We start from the raw sequence: 16104 nt of genomic DNA, 5'->3' as shown, positions 1-16104 counted from the left end.
CAAGGGGCCGGGGTGCGCACCTCTGACCCGGGACTGCTCTCCCGGCGCACACCTTTCCCACCCCACCCCAGCTCCCCCGACGTGACCGGACGCCAACGTCTGCACCCCGAGACGGCCGAGGAGGGGCCCGCGAGCCAGGGCCCGGAGCTGCACCCCCGGGACGGCCGAGGAGGGGCCCGCGAGCCAGGGCCCGGAGCTGCACCCCCAGGACGGCCGAGAGAGGGGCCCGCGAGCCAGGGCCCGGAGCTCTCCCCTGTCCCTCACCGGATCTCCACTTGACGGGCCCGTGCGTGCGGCGCCAGAGGCCCGAACGGCGTGCGAGAACCACGCCGTGTGTGCGCGCGGACGGGAAGGAGGCAGCGGCCCCGCTGTGACCCGGGTCTCCCGGGAAGGAATGACCTAGACGGAAGCGGGGTCAAAGGGCAGGGCGGTCCTCACAGAAGGGCCGCTGTGTCTGGGCCGCCGGCAGCCGTGACGGCATCTGCTGTCACGGCCCCCGTCCCCCCCAGGACCTGCGGTCAGACGGCACGAGGGCGGGTGGGCAGGGAGGGAGGGAGCACTGGCCACTGACCGAGGTACCCGCCCTAGGAGGGGGCGCCTGCCCGGGTGGGGGGAAATCGAGGCCCCTGCTGCGGGGGGGGGGGGTAGGCTGGCCGGCGGCCTCCCTCACAGGGACCCAGGGAAGAAAGGGCTCCCCACGCGGGCAGACGGGAGGGCAGCTCGGGCGGCACAGTGAAGCCTATTATTTGCTAATTATCACCCTTTATTTATAGCCGCCCGCTCACGGTCAGGGACAATCGCATCTTCTCACTGGCGGGGGTCGGGGGGGGGGTGGCGGGTCGCGGTGGTGGAGGGGGCCGTGGCCGCCCTCGGCCCCACCGGGGTCTACGCCCAGGGCCGGCCGGGGTGCGCACGGAACGGGGCCCGAGGGAAGCCGCCGGGGCGCAGAGAGCATTGCAACTCGGTAACGGCGACGTCTGACGTCAGGTCCCGGGAGGACGGCGTTCTCGCACACGCGCGCGGGAAGGACGGAGTTCTCGCACACAACGCGTGGGAAGGACGGAGTTCTCGCACACACGCGTGGGAAGGACGGAGTTCTCGCACACGCACGCGGGAAGGACGGAGTTCTCGCACACGTGCGCGGGAAGGAAGGAGTTCTCGCACACGTGCGCGGGAAGGACGGAGTTCTTGCACACGCGCGCGGGAAGGACGGAGTTCTCGCACACGCGCACGGGAAGGACGGAGTTCTGGCACACGCGCACGGGAAGGATGGAGTTCTCGCACACGGCGCGTGGGAAGGACGGAGTTCTGGCACACGCGCGCGGGATGGATGGAGTTCTCGCACACGCGCGCGGGAAGGACGGAGTTCTCGCACACGCTCGCTTCAGTCCTCTTACGGGGTGGGCCACACGCGTGTCCCATCTCGCAACCCGAAGTGGCTTGGCCGATCAGCGTCTTCCCCTCCCACCAGTCCTCTCAAATCTCGAATAAAGGTGCGGAGGGAAGACGCCGTAAACGTAGTTTTGTTGTTGGAAACGAACAGAGCAGCTGCTGCGGGCGGGGGTTGGGGGGGTGGGGGGCCCCAAGAACCTGTCCTGGCCCTTGGCCCCGAGGGCGTGCGGCCTCCCCGGGGGCCTCGCAGGCCTGGACCACCGCGCTCAGCTCCCCCGTGGGGACCCTTCTGCCCACGGGGGCCGGCGCAGGGTCGCGGAGGCCCCCACCACGCCCACCGAGGGGTCGAAAAGGGGTCCCGTAAACGCCTTCTGAGACGGGCCTCAGACCACGCTGGTCCGGGCGTGCGCGAGCTTCCCACGCGGCGGGGGCGGCAGGCGAGCTCACGGCGCCGGGCCGGCCTCGCCTCCCGCGCGCGCGCCTCCGCGGCCCTGGCGGGGGGGGACCCCGCTCTGCGCCGGCAGCTCCCCTCTGCGCCTCTCAGCGCAGCGGAGAAGCCCAGACACCGAGCGACGCAGGGGAGCCCGGAGGTGGGCGTCGAGGGGCGTCTCGCAGCCGGCCGGGGCGTCCGTGGAGAGGCCCAGCCCGGCCCCCGGCCGCGGGACAGCGCACAGGCCGCACGCGCGCCGGGGCCGCGGGGCGCTCACCGCGCGGGCCCCCGAGCGGACCCGGGGCCAGAGCCAGAGGGGCTCCGGCCCCCAGCCTCCCCCGGGCGCACCCCGGGGGCTTGCCCGAGCCCAGGGAGGAGGGGCCGGCGTGCGGTGAGCCCTGCCCCCCTCCCCGTGGGCCCGCCCTCCCGTCCCCCCTCGCCAGGCCCGTGTGTGCGGATGGCGGGGGAGGGCCCCCCGCCAGCCCTGTGTGTGTGTGGGGGGGGGTGGACTCTGCAGCTGCTGCACCCGGAACAACTGAGCCGGGCGCCACGCAGGCTCTCCACGGCCACAGGTGCGCGGGGCGTGGGGCGGGGGTCGCAGGGAGCGGGGCGGGGGGGGGCGCGGGGGGCGCGGGGAGCGGGCGCGGGAGCAGGGCGCGGGGCACGGGGCGCAGGAAGTGGGGCGCGGGGCCCACGGCCACCCGAGTCCTGACCCGTGGTCACTGGAGAGGCGGCCCGAGCAGACACGGCCAGCGCCCGCCCGCAGGAGGAGGAGGGGGAGGAGGGGAGGAGGGGGAGGAGGGAAGGGAGGACGGGGAGGAGGGGGGGAGGGGAGGAGGAGGAAGAGGAGGGGGAAGGGGAGGAGGGGGGAGGGGGAGGAAGAGAAAGAGGAGGGGGAGGGGGAGGAGGGCCTCCACAGGGCCCAGCAGGGGCGGCCCACCCACCTCCGAGGGGAGGACAGAGGGTGGATGTGGCAGCTCAAGTCTGCAGAGACAGTGGCGGGGAGGGGTGGCGGGGAGGTCACGGGACGGCGGGAAGGTCACAGGGATGGTGAGGAGGTCACGGGGACGGCAGGGAGGTCACGGGAGGGTGGGGAGGTCACGGGGGCGGCGGGGAGGTCACGGGGAGGGCAGGGAGGTCACGGGGACGGCGGGGGAGGTCACGGGGATGGTGAGGAGGTCACGGGGACGGCGGGGAGGTCACAGGGATGGTGAGGAGGTCACAGGGACGGCAGGGAGGTCACAGGGCGGCGGAGGTCACGGGAGGGCGGGGAGGTCACGGGGAGGGCGGGGAGGTCACAGGGGCGGCGGGGAGGTCACGGGGAGGGCGGGGAGGTCACGGGGAAAGCGGGGAGGTCACGGGGACAGCGGGGAGGTCCTGAAGCCAGCAGAGGCCGGGGAAAGCCACCTCCCCACCTCCACCAACCAGACAATGGCACGGCTCAAATCCAGTCCACCAGCAACAGCGAGATGATGACATTGTGCAAGTCCAGTCCACTTCTACCAGACCACGGCACAGCGCAAACCCAACCACGGGGCTGCTCAACAACCAGACCACGGCACAGCGCAAACCCAACCACGGGGCGGCTCAACAACCAGACCACAGCACAGCGCAAACCCAACCACGGGGCGGCTCAACAACCAGACCACGGCACAATCCCAACCACGGGGCTGCTCAACAACCAGACCACAGCACAAACCCAACCACGGGGCGGCTCAACAGCCAGACCACGGCACAGCGCAAACCCAACCACGGGGCTGCTCAACAACCAGACCACGGCACAGCGCAAACCCAACCACGGGGCTGCTCAACAACCAGACCACAGCACAATCCCAACCACGGGGCTGCTCAACAACCAGACCACGGCACAATCCCAACCACGGGGCAGCTCAACAACCAGACCACGGCACAGCGCAAACCCAACCACGGGGCTGCTCAACAACCAGACCACAGCACAATCCCAACCACGGGGCTACTCAACAACCAGGCCACGGCACAGTGCAAACCACGGGGCTGCTCAACAACCAGACCACGGCACAGCGCAAACCACGGGGCTGCTCAACAACCAGACCACGCACAATCCCAACCACGGGGCTACTCAACAACCAGACCACGGCACAGCGCAAACCATGGGGCTGCTCAACAACCAGACCACGGCACAGCGCAAACCCAACCACGGGGCGGCTCAACAACCAGACACGGCACAGCGCAAACCCAACCACGGGGCTACTCAACAGCCAGACCACGGCACAGCAAATCCCAACCACAGGGCTGCTCAACAGCCAGACCACGGCACAGCGCAAACCCAACCACGGGCTACTCAACAGCCAGACCACGCACAGCGCAAACCCAACCACAGGGCAGCTCAACAGCCAGACCACGGCACAGCGCAAACCCAACCACGGGGCTGCTCAACAACCAGACCACGGCACAGCGCAAACCCAACCACGGGGCGGCTCAACAACCAGACCACAGCACAGCGCAAACCCAACCACGGGGCTACTCAACAACCAGACCACGGCACAGCGCAAACCCCAACCACGGGGCTGCTCAACAACCAGACCACGGCACAGCGCAAACCCAACCACGGGGCGGCTCAACAACCAGACCACAGCACAGCGCAAACCCAACCACGGGGCAGCTCAACAACCAGACCACGGCACAGCGCAATCCAACCACGGGGCTACTCAACAACCAGACCACGGCACAGCGCAAACCCAACCACGGGGCGGCTCAACAACCAGACCACAGCACAGCGCAAACCCAACCACGGGGCTGCTCAACAACCAGACCACGGCACAGCGCAAACCCAACCACGGGGCTACTCACAGCCAGACCACGGCACAGCGCAACCCAACCACAGGGCAGCTCAACAGCAGACCACGGCACAGCGCAAACCCAACACGGGCTACTCAACAGCCAGACCACGGCACAGCAAATCCCAACCACGGGGCTGCTCAACAGCCAGACCACGGCACAGCGCAAACTCCAACCACGGGGCTCACTGCAACACGGGACAGCGCAACCAACCCAGCGAATCTCAACAGCCAGAAGCAGCACGGCACAGCGCAAAACCAACCACGGGGCTGCTCAACAACCAGACCACGGCACAGCGCAAACCCAACCACGGGGCGGCTCAACAACCAGACCACGGCACAGCGCAAACCCAACCACGGGGCTGCTCAACAACCAGACCACGGCACAGCGCAAATCCAACCACGGGGCTACTCAACAACCAGACCACAGCGCAAACCACGGGCTGCTCAACAACCAGACCACGGCACAATCCCAACCACGGGGCGGCTCAACAACCAGACCACGGCACAATCCCAACCACGGGGCGGCTCAACAACCAGACACAGCACAGCGCAAACCAACCACGGGGCTACTCAACAGCCAGACCACAGCACAATCCCAACCACGGGGCTGCTCAACAACCAGACCACGGCACAGCGCAAACCCAACCACGGGGCTGCTCAACAACCAGACCACAGCGCAAACCACGGGGCTGCTCAACAACCAGACCACGGCACAATCCCAACCACGGGGCGGCTCAACAACCAGACCACAGCACAGCGCAAACCCAATCACGGGGTTACTCAACAACCAGACCACAGCACAGCGCAAACCCAACCACAGGGCAGCTCAACAGCCAGACCACGGCACAATCCCAACCACGGGGCGGCTCAACAACCAGACCACGGCACAATCCCAACCACAGGGCGGCTCAACAACCAGACCACGGCACAGTGCAAAGCAACCACAGGGCTTGCCCCGTTTGGAAGCTCCTTGTGGAGTTGCAGCTACAACGCACAGCAGCCTGAGCAAAGCCTGCCGCGGTCGCTGCCCCCGCCGGCCACACCGCACCTGCCCGCCCTCCTCCAGGCACAGGGACTCCGTGTGCAGGGACCCTCCGCCAGGCCGTCCCAGCTCACGCCAGGCCCGGACGTCCTAGGCCGACGGCAGTCTCCACATCCTACCCAGGCCTGTGCGGGCCAGCGGACTCTTACAGGAAGGGTGTGCACAGCACGCGCCCCGGCCACACACAGGCCACACGCACACGCACCACACGCGTGTCACCCATTACCTGCACACCATCCACTGTTCTTTAGAAAAGGAGTTTTTTTTTTTTTGCCAGTCCTGGGCCTTGAACTCAGGGCCTGAGCACTGTCCCTGGCTTCTGCCACGTGAGCCACAGCGCCACTTCTGGCCGTTTTCTATATATGTGGTGCTGAGGAATCGAACCCAGGGCTTCCTGTATACGAGGCAAGCGCTGTTGCCACTAGGCCACATCCCCAGCCCTAGAAAAGGAGATTTTGATGACCTACTTTTGTGGCTTTCTCCTTTTCTTAACATCTCAAGAATTAAGTATTTGCTAACAGGAAAATAAAACATTCCATTAAAGCCAGAAAGACACGAATGACCCCAACAGAGGCGCGTCCTCCGTGGGGCTCGCGGGAGCTGGGTGGCTCTCCGGAAGGGGCAAAGGGGAAGCTGCACCAGCACTCACGCAACACCTCAGACAAACCACCGCCACGGGCAGGAGCGTGGAGAGGAAGGCCGGGCTCGCCAGGGTACCGGCGAAAGATGACCCACGGGGAGGAGGAGGCGCACAGCGGCACAGAGCTGAGCGGAGCCACTGGTGGGGTGTGAGTGTGTGTGTGTGTGTGTGTGTGTGTGTGTGTGTGTGAAAGAGACAGACAGACAGAAAAGCAGACTGGTAGAGAGGCAGAGAAACAGAGAGAGACAAGGGGATGCCTTGAAGTCATAGATTCTGAGACAGACAGACAAGAAGGAGAGGGAGGGAGGGAGGGGGAGGGGGGGGGAGGGAGGGGGCGGGGCCGGCGGGAGGCTGGGACCTGCCCCCCCCCGCCCCCGCCCCCACCCGCCCCTGTAATGCACCATTCATCACACGGGTTGTTTCGTTTTTAAAATGGCAAACTTTCCGTGTTTATTTGTCACGGCTGACAGCTGAGGTTCCGTTCACGGAAAGACCCGGCCAGCCGGCACGCCTCGTTCACCACGCCGCCGGGCAGAAAGGCCCCTGGAACACAATGACTGCACGCCGCCGCCGCCTCCCAACGCGCTTCCTTCCCCCCTGCCTCTGAAAAGGACCACTTCCTCTCGGCACGCCGGGTCGGCGCCCTGGCCGGCGGCCGTGTCCCCTTCTCACACGCCCTTGTTCCCAGTCCCCAGCGCGGCTCCCTCTGAGGCAGAGCCGGCGGGCGCTGGGGACGACACTCCCGGCCGGCCTGGCCCTGGCTAACCTGCCGCTCAATCCCAAACAAAGGAGCCCGGGGAGCCCCGGCTCCTGCCCTGCCCCCCGTGCAGGTACGCGTGCCTCCGTTCCAGGAGCGGATACGGGGGGGTCCAGGGGCTTCTGAGGATGGGGGTGCAGGCAGGCCAGTCCAGACCACGGCCGAGGTGCCCTACCCCAACCCTGAGCGTGCGGCGGCTCCCTCTCCGACCCGCCGGCACCACCCACCCCCCTGCCCGCCGCAACCCTGTCATTTACCCGTGAGCCCGGCCCAGGGCCCCTCCCGCCCGCCCTCCCGTCCCCCCCCCACGCCGCCACCCCACAGACAAGGGCCCCTGGTGCCCCACGCACCTGCGCTGGCCTTCAGCAGAAGCCACAGGGCCGCGATGTCCCGGGACAAGAGCGACAGGAGGCTCAACGTCATGCCGCCACCATTGTCACCCGCAGCGGCCGTCCGTCCGTCAGGAGCTGGGGACCTGTCTCCCGGAACGCCCACCTGGGGCACACAGAGGAAGGCAGCCCAGCTCCATCTTGGGCTGCCTGTGCGGGGCACGGCGGCTTCGCGGGCTCGCCAGCCGGGAGGACGCGGCTGCTGCCTCCTCCCAGGGCTTCACGTTCGATGTCCCTGATTAAGGAGCCGGCGCGGCTCCCTGATCCTGCAGACGTTTAACTCTTGAAAGCCTGGCGGCGGCTGCGCTCCCGGCAGCAGCTCCGGGCGCCCCGGTTGCCTGTCTGGACCCTCCCTGCGGGGCCCTGGCTCAGCCCAGGCCCCGTGAGCCTCGGGGAGCCCAGCCCCCAGCCCCAGGGCTTACGCCTGCCGGTGACACCCCCGGGGCTGAGGGTCCTGGGTGTGTGCACGCGCGTGTGTGCACGCGTGCCCGAGCCTCTCGTGACACCCACTCGGGGGGGGGGCCTGTGTGTGCGTGTACGCGTGTGTGCACACGCGTCTGTGTCTGTACCTGCCTGTGGCACCTGTTCTGGAGGGGGGCCTGTGTGTGCACTCACACGTGTGTGAACGTGTGTGCGCGTGTGTGTGCCCGCTCACCGGGAGCGAGGGTCTCGCGGCTCTCGCGCGTCACCGGCCGTGAGGACGGTGGGCCGGGAGAGGCGGCGTGCGAGGGAGCCCGGAGCTCTGCCTGTCCAGGGCCGACCGACCCCGCAGCCCGGGGGATCCAGGAGGCCCGGGGGGGGGGGGGGGCGGGGCTTGGCTCTGCGGGCCGCACGGGGGTCCCCGAGCCTCGGTTCGTAAGTTCCGAGGGGGCCCGAGGTCACCGATGTGGGGGCCGGAGCGGAGCCCCGGAACCCGAGGGGAGTCTGAGAGAAGGGTGAGTCCTCGCGCCGCAGGGGCCCGGCGCGGGGGAGCTGGGGTTCTGGTGCCTGTGGGGGGGGACCCCGAGCCCTCCATTCCGTCCCCTGAGGTCTGGTTTCTGGGGGGCTGTCCCCAGACCCCCACGCCCTCTCTCTGGGGTCCAGCGGCTCCCGTGACTCTCTCCACCCGCACGTGGAAGTGTGCGCTAGTCCTCGTGCCCTCCTGGCGCTGGGTGTGCACAGCTCGGGCCTGGGACCCCGTGAGCGACGGGACCCTTTGTCCTGGCGAGGCTGGGCGCGGAGCTGAGGGGCCACGCCTCCCAGGACGCCGCCGCCCTCTCCCCCCTCTCCTCCCTCCCTCTCCCGTGGGGAGGCTTCCTGGGGGAGGGGAGAGGTGGCTGCCCACCTGCCGCTTGCCGACCTTGGGCCCCAGGTCTGAAGCGTCTAAAGGACAATGCTCACACAGACCTCCCTGAGGATGGCACACAGCACGTTCCGGCTGACAGCCGGCCCGTCAGGATCGAGACCTGACCTCCGGACCCAAAACTTCAGGGAGGAAAACGACATTCTCTCCCCGCCCCCGCCCCCCCCCCCAAACGCGGGCCAGTGCTCCCCGTCCCCAAGCCCTGGGTGGGGGAGGTCTGGCTTTCCTCCCGGCCAGGTGGGGGGCAAACCCACCTCTCCCCCCCGGGGGCAGCGGGGCAGCATGGCTGTGCAGCCCCGGGTGCCCTTCCCCCGCCAGGGGCCAGGCGGAGAGCGCCTCGGCCCGTCTCCAGCCGTTCCAAACCTGCTAGCGCGGGAGGGCGCCGGAGCCCAGCCCCTCGGGTCGGTCGCGCTGGGAACGCCTGTCCCCCGGGGCCCCCCGCTGCCCCCCCGGCCCCCCGCCGCCCCCGCCGAGCTGCAGACCCCGAGTCTCCGCTCTGCTCTGTGCCGTGTACTGTTCTCAGGTGTCCGTGCACGTGACGGCAGCAGCGGCCTCCCGGGCCTGGGGATTACGGAGATTAACAGGGCGGAGGGGCCGCGCACGTTCACCCGCAGGCCAGGCCCCGCGCCTCACCCCCGGGTGAACACCTGCAGAAGGGACAGCCGCCCGCAACGACCCGGGAACACCAGCACAGAGAGGCTGCAGCGCCACGCCGAGCCCCAACGCACCCAGGGCCTCGTGAAACTCAACGCCAGGCCCCGGACGCTGGCCACGGGAAGCCACGGCGCTGAGCGGAGCCTGCCCTCAGGGAGGGGCGCTCGGCACCTTCTGACCAGCCACACGCGGACCAGGAAGCCGGGCAGGCAGCTCCCCATCCGGTCCCTCGGAACAGAGCCTCCCGTGTCCCTGTCCTCTGATGACCAGCCACCGTCTGCAGGCCTCGTCGGCCCGTCTGGAGCCAGCAGCTGCAGGCTGATGAGAACACACAGAGCAAACACAGGCGGAACCACAGTCAAATAGAAGGCCGCGGAAGCAGGCCACGCCCGGTGTGGCCGCACCTGGACCCCGGGGCTCTGCGGGCCCTGAGGGGCCGGGGGGGCCCCCGCCCGAGGTCCTGCCCCGGGCCCGAGGTCTCCGCCAGGCGTCGGGGACCCACTCGCCCACACCTCACGAGTCTGGGCTGGGGACGGGGTCCCGACAGCACACCTGTGCTCCGGGGGGGGGGGGGGGGACTCGATGCTGGGGCGCTGCTCTGCCTGGGTCTCCCAGGACGAGGCTCCGGGCCGGGCCGGCTCGGCGTGGCTCCGGGCAGTGGCGGGCGGCGGAGGGAGGAGGTGTGCACTCAAGTGTGTCGTGCCACGGACACCTCCGCGAGGTTTCCACGGGTTGCCCGGGAAGGCAGGGGGGCCCTCCGTGCGTGTCAGAGATCCGGCGGAGGTTCAAAGCCAGCCAGGAAGGAAAGTCACCAAGGTCGAGTCTTCATTAGTCGCCAAAAAAAACCCCAAAAATCACACCAAAAAAAAGCCAGAAGTAGAGCTGTGGCTCAATTGGTAGAGCGCCAGCCTTGAGTGAAAAAAGCAGCCGGGACCTGGGTTCAAGGGCCAGTACTGGTGTGCACACACACACACACACACCCCCACCACACCCATGCACACCCACGCACACCCACGCACAACGGCACACAAGAGCAGGCGTGTGGGGCATGGACACCAGGTGCGGGGCTGCCCCCGGGGCAGGGCTGCTCCCCATGGGCCCAGACTCTGGTCTGGCTGTGCGGCTGCTCTGGAGACCCACAGGAAATGACTTTCACGGCACCCTGTCAGCCACGCTCGTACAAGCGTCGGGGGTGGGAAAATGCCGCTTACGTATTTAAATGCTTGCACTGCCTTCGGGTGAAAGACCCAGATCGCGGCATATTCACTACAAAGGTGCGGCAGCCAGTCAGGAGGCCCACGCGGGCCCACCTGGTGTGAGCCACCAGCGCCCAGCTTCACACCGCCCACCAGGTGTGAGCCACCAGCACCCAGCTTCACACCGTCTACCAGGTGTGAGCCACCAGCGCCCAGCTTCACACTGCCCACCAGGTGTGAGCACCAGCGCCCAGCTTCACACCGCCCACCAGGTGTGAGCCACCAGCGCCCAGCTTCACACCGTCTACCAGGTGTGAGCCTCCAGCGCCCAGCTTCACACCGCCACCAGGTGTGAGCCACCAGCGCCCAGCTTCACACCGTCTACCAGGTGTGAGCCACCAGCGCCCAGCTTCACACCGTCTACCAGGTGTGAGCCACAGCGCCCAGCTTCACACCGTCCACCAGGTGTGAACCACCAGCCCCCAGCTTCACACCGTCCACCAGGTGTGAGCCACCAGCCCCCAGCTTCACACCGCCCAGCAGGTGTGAGCCACCAGCGCCCAGCTTCACACCGCCCACCAGGTGTCAGCCCACCAGCACCCAGCTTCAAACCACCCAGCAGGTGTGAGCCACCAGCGCCCAGCTTCACACCATCTACCAGGTGTGAGCCACCAGCACCCAGCTTCACACCGCCCACCAGGTGTGAGCCACCAGCACCCAGCTTCACACCGCCCACCAGGTGTGAGCCACCAGCACCCAGCTTCACACCGCCCACCAGGTGTGAGCCACCAGCCCCCAGCTTCACACCGCCCCAGCAGGTGTGAGCCACCAGCACCAGCTTCACACCGCCCAGCAGGTGTGAGCCACCAGTTCACAGCTTCACACCTCCCACCAGGTGTGAGCCACCAGCACCCAGCTTCACACTGCCCACCAGGTGTGAGCCACCAGCGCCCAGCTTCACACCGCCCCCAGCAGGTGTGAGCCACCAGCGCCCAGCTTCACACCGTCTACCAGGTGTGAGCCACCAGCGCCCAGCTTCACACCGTCTACCAGGTGTGAGCCACCAGCGCCCAGCTTCACACCGTCTACCAGGTGTGAGCCACCAGCGCCCAGCTTCACACCTCCCACCAGGTGTGAGCCACCAGCGCCCAGCTTCACACCGTCTACCAGGTGTGAGCCACCAGCACCCAGCTTCACACCGCCCAGCAGGTGTCAGCCACCAGCGCCCAGCTTCACACCGTCTACCAGGTGTGAGCCACCAGCGCCCAGCTTCACACCGCCCCAGCAGGTGTGAGCCACCAGCACCCAGCTTCACACCGCCCCAGCAGGTGTGAGCCACCAGCCCCCAGCTTCACACCGCCCCAGCAGGTGTGAGCCACCAGCGCCCAGCTTCACACCGCCCAGCAGGTGTGAGCCACCAGCACCCAGCTTCACACCGTCTACCAGGTGTGAGCCACCAGCGCCCAGCTTCACACCTCCCACCAGGTGTGAGCCACCAGCGCCCAGCTTCACACCGTCTACCAGGTGTGAGCCACCAGCACCCAGCTTCACAACCGCCCACCAGTGTGAGCCACCAGCGCCCAGCTTCACACCGTCTACCAGGTGTGAGCCACCAGCGCCCAGCTTCACACCGCCCACCACGTGTCAGCCACCAGTTCCCATGTTCACACCGCACGGCTTGTGTGAGCCACCAGCGCCCCAGGTTCACACACTTTTTTTTTTTTTTTTTTTTGGCCAGTCCTGGGCCTTGGACTCAGGGCCTGAGCACTGTCCCTGGCTTCTTCCCGGTCAAGGCTAGCACTCTGCCACTTGAGCCACAGCGCCGCTTCTGGCCGTTTTCTGTATATGTGGTGCTGGGGAATTGAACCTAGGGCCTCGTGTATCCGAGGCAGGCACTCTTGCACTAGGCTATATCCCAGCCCTACACACACTTTTTTAATCAAGAAAAAAGAGGTGGTCTGGAGCCATCTGCCCTGGCCTTTGGAGCAAGGTGTTGAGCAGGTGCTGTTTCCCCATGGCCCCTTCCTTGCCTGGAGGCCCAGCTCCTGGCTGGCTCCAAGAGCACGCGCCAGCCTTCAGCCCTGCGTGACTTCCTGGACTGCATGCGCCAGCCTTCATTCCTGGTGTGACTTCCTGGATTGCATGCGCCAGTCTTTGTCCCTGGTGTGACTTCCTGGACTGCATTGCCAGTCTTTGTCCCTGGTGTGACTTCCTGGATTGCATGCACCAGTCTTCATCTTTGGTGTGACTTCCTGGATTGCATGCGGCAGTCTTTGTCCTGGTGTGACTTCCTGGATTGCATGCGCCAGTCTTTGTCCCTGGTGTGACTTCCTGGACTGCATTGCCAGTCTTTGTCCCTGGTGTGACTTCCTGGACTGCATTGCCAGTCTTTGTCCCTGGTGTGACTTCCTGGACTGCATGCACCAGTCTTTACCCCTGCATGACTTCATGGATTGGATGCGTCAGTCTTCATCGTTGGTGTGACTTCCTGGATTGCACACCACATTCCTCAGGCTTGCCATAGCCCCTCTGCTTGACTGGTCCTGGGTTGGGATTCTTATTTTATACCACACTCCAAGGTTCACATTCCACCACCCCACACTGAAACGCCATCTTTTCTTCAACTGGTGTGACTCAACCTTTAGCCTTGCCCCTCGCCGTCTCCGTCTGGGGTCCCCTGTTCCTTGCTGTGTTTGCTCTGGTTATCTCTCAGAAGTGCCTCCTGTCTGTGAGCCCAGGAACACCGTAGCAGCCTTTGTGTCACTGGACACCCCACAGCACACAGGCTGGTGTTCTGCCACTCCGAGGACCGGGTCATGGGACCTGCTGCTGGGCTGGGTGATCCAGGGCCTAAGGGAGTACACAGCTCCCAGACGTCTTCGGTGAGAGAGAAGTTTCAGGTCCCATCTCTGTGTAAGGCTCCATGGTGGTCTCTGTGTTGAGTCAAGGTCCTGGACTGAAATTGAAGCCCCTTGCCGCTAGGATAGCTCCCAGTCAGCCCACCCTGCTGTCAGGGGGCACCGCTGCTCTGGTCCACACTAGCACGTGACACGCTTTGTGGAGGTGTCTGTCCCCCACCCCCACCCCCAGATCCTCTCCCAGCCTCAGCCTGGGTGACTCCCCCAAACCCAACCACCTCTCCTGTAAGAACAGGAACCTTCTCTGGACGCGAGTAGCAGCGCGGCCTGGCGCCTGGCCCGTGCTCGGTGAAGGCCGAAGCCACGTTGCCGCGGGAAATGAGGACTTGACCCTGTTCTGATCTCCGCAGGGGGCCCTGTGAGAGGCACACGGATGTCCAGGTCCTTTTATCTTGTTCAGAGCTCAAACACAACTCACGAGTCAGTGAGTGTGGAAACCAGAGGTGGAGGGAGGCTTCTCCTGTTACTGACCTTCTACTGAGGTCTGCATTCAGACTGAAGTCCCAGTGCGATAAAGCTCCACGAATTCACTGTGGAGTCTCCGAGAAACAAGAGAACAAGAGGGGAGGGCAAAGCAAGCACCACGCCCTCCCCAAACACAGCATCAATGCCAGCTTGGTGAAAAACGGGATCCACTGAGAAACCTGCTTCCTCCTCGCTGCTCTGTGGGCTCAGCCAGGCCGCCCCACTTCTGCTTCCGTGGCTGAGCCCCGGCTGGCACTCTCAGCCCCCGGGAGCACGGGCATGAGGGGGGACGCATTCCTGGAGACTCCGCGGGGCAGCCGGAGGGTGCCGGGCGCAGGGCCTCCCTGGCATGGCTGTACTCATGGGTGAGTGAGTTTTAAGCTCAGATTTGACCTTGTGGCCGAGCGCACAGTGCAGTCTAGGCCAGGTCCATCTTGCTCCTCAACTTGACCAATGTCTGCCATAGGAATCCACTCTCCTTGTGTAAAGAAACAGAGTAAACACAGCAGGTCACAGGATGCGGGAAGGGTCTGCTGACAGGGACTCCTGGAGACCAGAACAAGCCACGCCCCACTCGTGCAGTAAGTGACTTCCTTGAGTCCTGGGGCCTCGGGCAAGTGAGCCCTGGGCACCAAGGTCATTCCACTCACAGTGAGGCCTGGGCACCAAGGTCATTCCACTCAGAGTGAGCCCTGGGCACCAAGGTCATTCCACTCAGAGTGAGGCCTGGGCACCAAGGTCATTCACTCACAGTGAGCCCTGGGCACCAAGGTCATTCCACTCACAGTGAGGCCTGGGCACCAAGGTCATTCCACTCACAGTGAGGCCTGGGCACCAAGGCCAGCCCTCTGTGGTATGTGAGAAATGGGGTCATAAGTGGTAAAAAGGAGGCTCGGTGTAAGCGCAGACTCTGTCTGATGCCCAGCACCCCCTAACCCATCGTCGTTGCTGATGAATCCGGGAAGTGCTTGCAACTTTGCCTGATTTTTACATCTGATTAGTTGTTTTTAAGGCAGGAACTTGCTAAGAAAGCCCAGGCTTGTCTGGGCTACACCATCTTCCTTCTCCTTCTTGGCCTTCTGAGTGCTGGGCTTACAGGAGAGTGCTGTTACACCTGGCTGTGCTTGTGCCGCGTGTAACCTCCGATGAGATTCCCCGCATTCTCGTGAAATCATGCTCTATAAAACCTGCTGCCTGAGCACATTCCCAGAGAACGTGCCTGCAAGGTCGGAGTGCGTGCTCTGGAGGACGCCTCCAGGGGGTCAGGGTCCTCCGGTGGGTCAGGATCCTCCAGGGGGTCAGGGTCCTCCAGGGGATCAGGGTCCTCCAGTGGGTCAGGATCCTCCAGGGGGTCAGGGTCCTCCGGTGGGGGTCGGATCCTCTGGTGGGGGTCAGGGTCCTCCAGTGGGGGTCAGGGTCCTCCAGTGGCGTCGGGGTCCTCAGGTGGGCGTCAGGTCCTCCAGTGGGCGTCGGGGTCCTCCGGTGGGCATAGGGGTCCTCTGGTGGGCGTCGGGGTCCTCCAGTGGGCATAGGGGTCCTCAGGTGGGCATAGGGGTCCTCTGGTGGGCGTCGGGGTCCTCCAGTGGGCATAGGGTTCCTCAGGTGGGCATAGGGGTCCTCTGGTGGGCGTCGGGGTCCTCCGGTGGGCATAGGGGTCCTCTGGTGGGCGTCGGGGTCCTCGGTGGGCGTCGGGGTCCTCTCGCGGGGGCCGGGGCCCTCCAGGGGGTCGGGGTCCTCTGGTGGGGGTCGGGGTCCTCCGGTGGGCGTCAGGGTCCTCCGGTGGGCGTCGGGGTCCTCAGGTGGGCGTCGGGGTCCTCCGGTGGGGGTCGGGGTCCTCCGGTGGGGGTCGGGGTCCTCAGGTGGGCGTCGGGGTCCTCCGGTGGGCGTCAGGGTCCTCCGGTGGGCGTCGGGGTCCTCCGGTGGGGTCGGGGTCCTCCGGTGGGCGTCAGGGTCCTCCGGTGGGCATAGGGGTCCTCCGGTGGGCGTCGGGGTCCTCCGGTGGGCATAGGGGTCCTCTGGTGGGCGTCGGGGTCCTCCGGTGGGGGTCGGGGTCCTCCGGT

At 66.1% G+C, this 16104-nt stretch overlaps 1 protein-coding gene across 1 annotated transcript in view; it reads right to left on the bottom strand.

Annotated features, from left to right (window-relative positions):
* LOC125345518 (guanine nucleotide exchange factor DBS-like) overlaps positions 1-7529 on the bottom strand; it is a 928411-nt gene extending 920882 nt beyond the window's left edge. The window contains 1 exon segment of the mRNA XM_048337652.1: positions 7431-7529. Coding sequence (XP_048193609.1) covers positions 7431-7503 — 73 coding nt within the window. The 5' untranslated portion in view covers positions 7504-7529.
* Between the last annotated feature and the right edge of the window lie 8575 nt (positions 7530-16104).

This window comes from Perognathus longimembris, unplaced genomic scaffold (genome assembly GCF_023159225.1).
Source record: "Perognathus longimembris pacificus isolate PPM17 unplaced genomic scaffold, ASM2315922v1 HiC_scaffold_5797, whole genome shotgun sequence".
Classification (NCBI taxonomy): domain Eukaryota; kingdom Metazoa; phylum Chordata; class Mammalia; order Rodentia; family Heteromyidae; genus Perognathus; species Perognathus longimembris.
The sequence above is the reverse complement of the archived record's forward strand: the minus strand, read 5'-3'. Positions and strand labels throughout refer to the sequence as shown.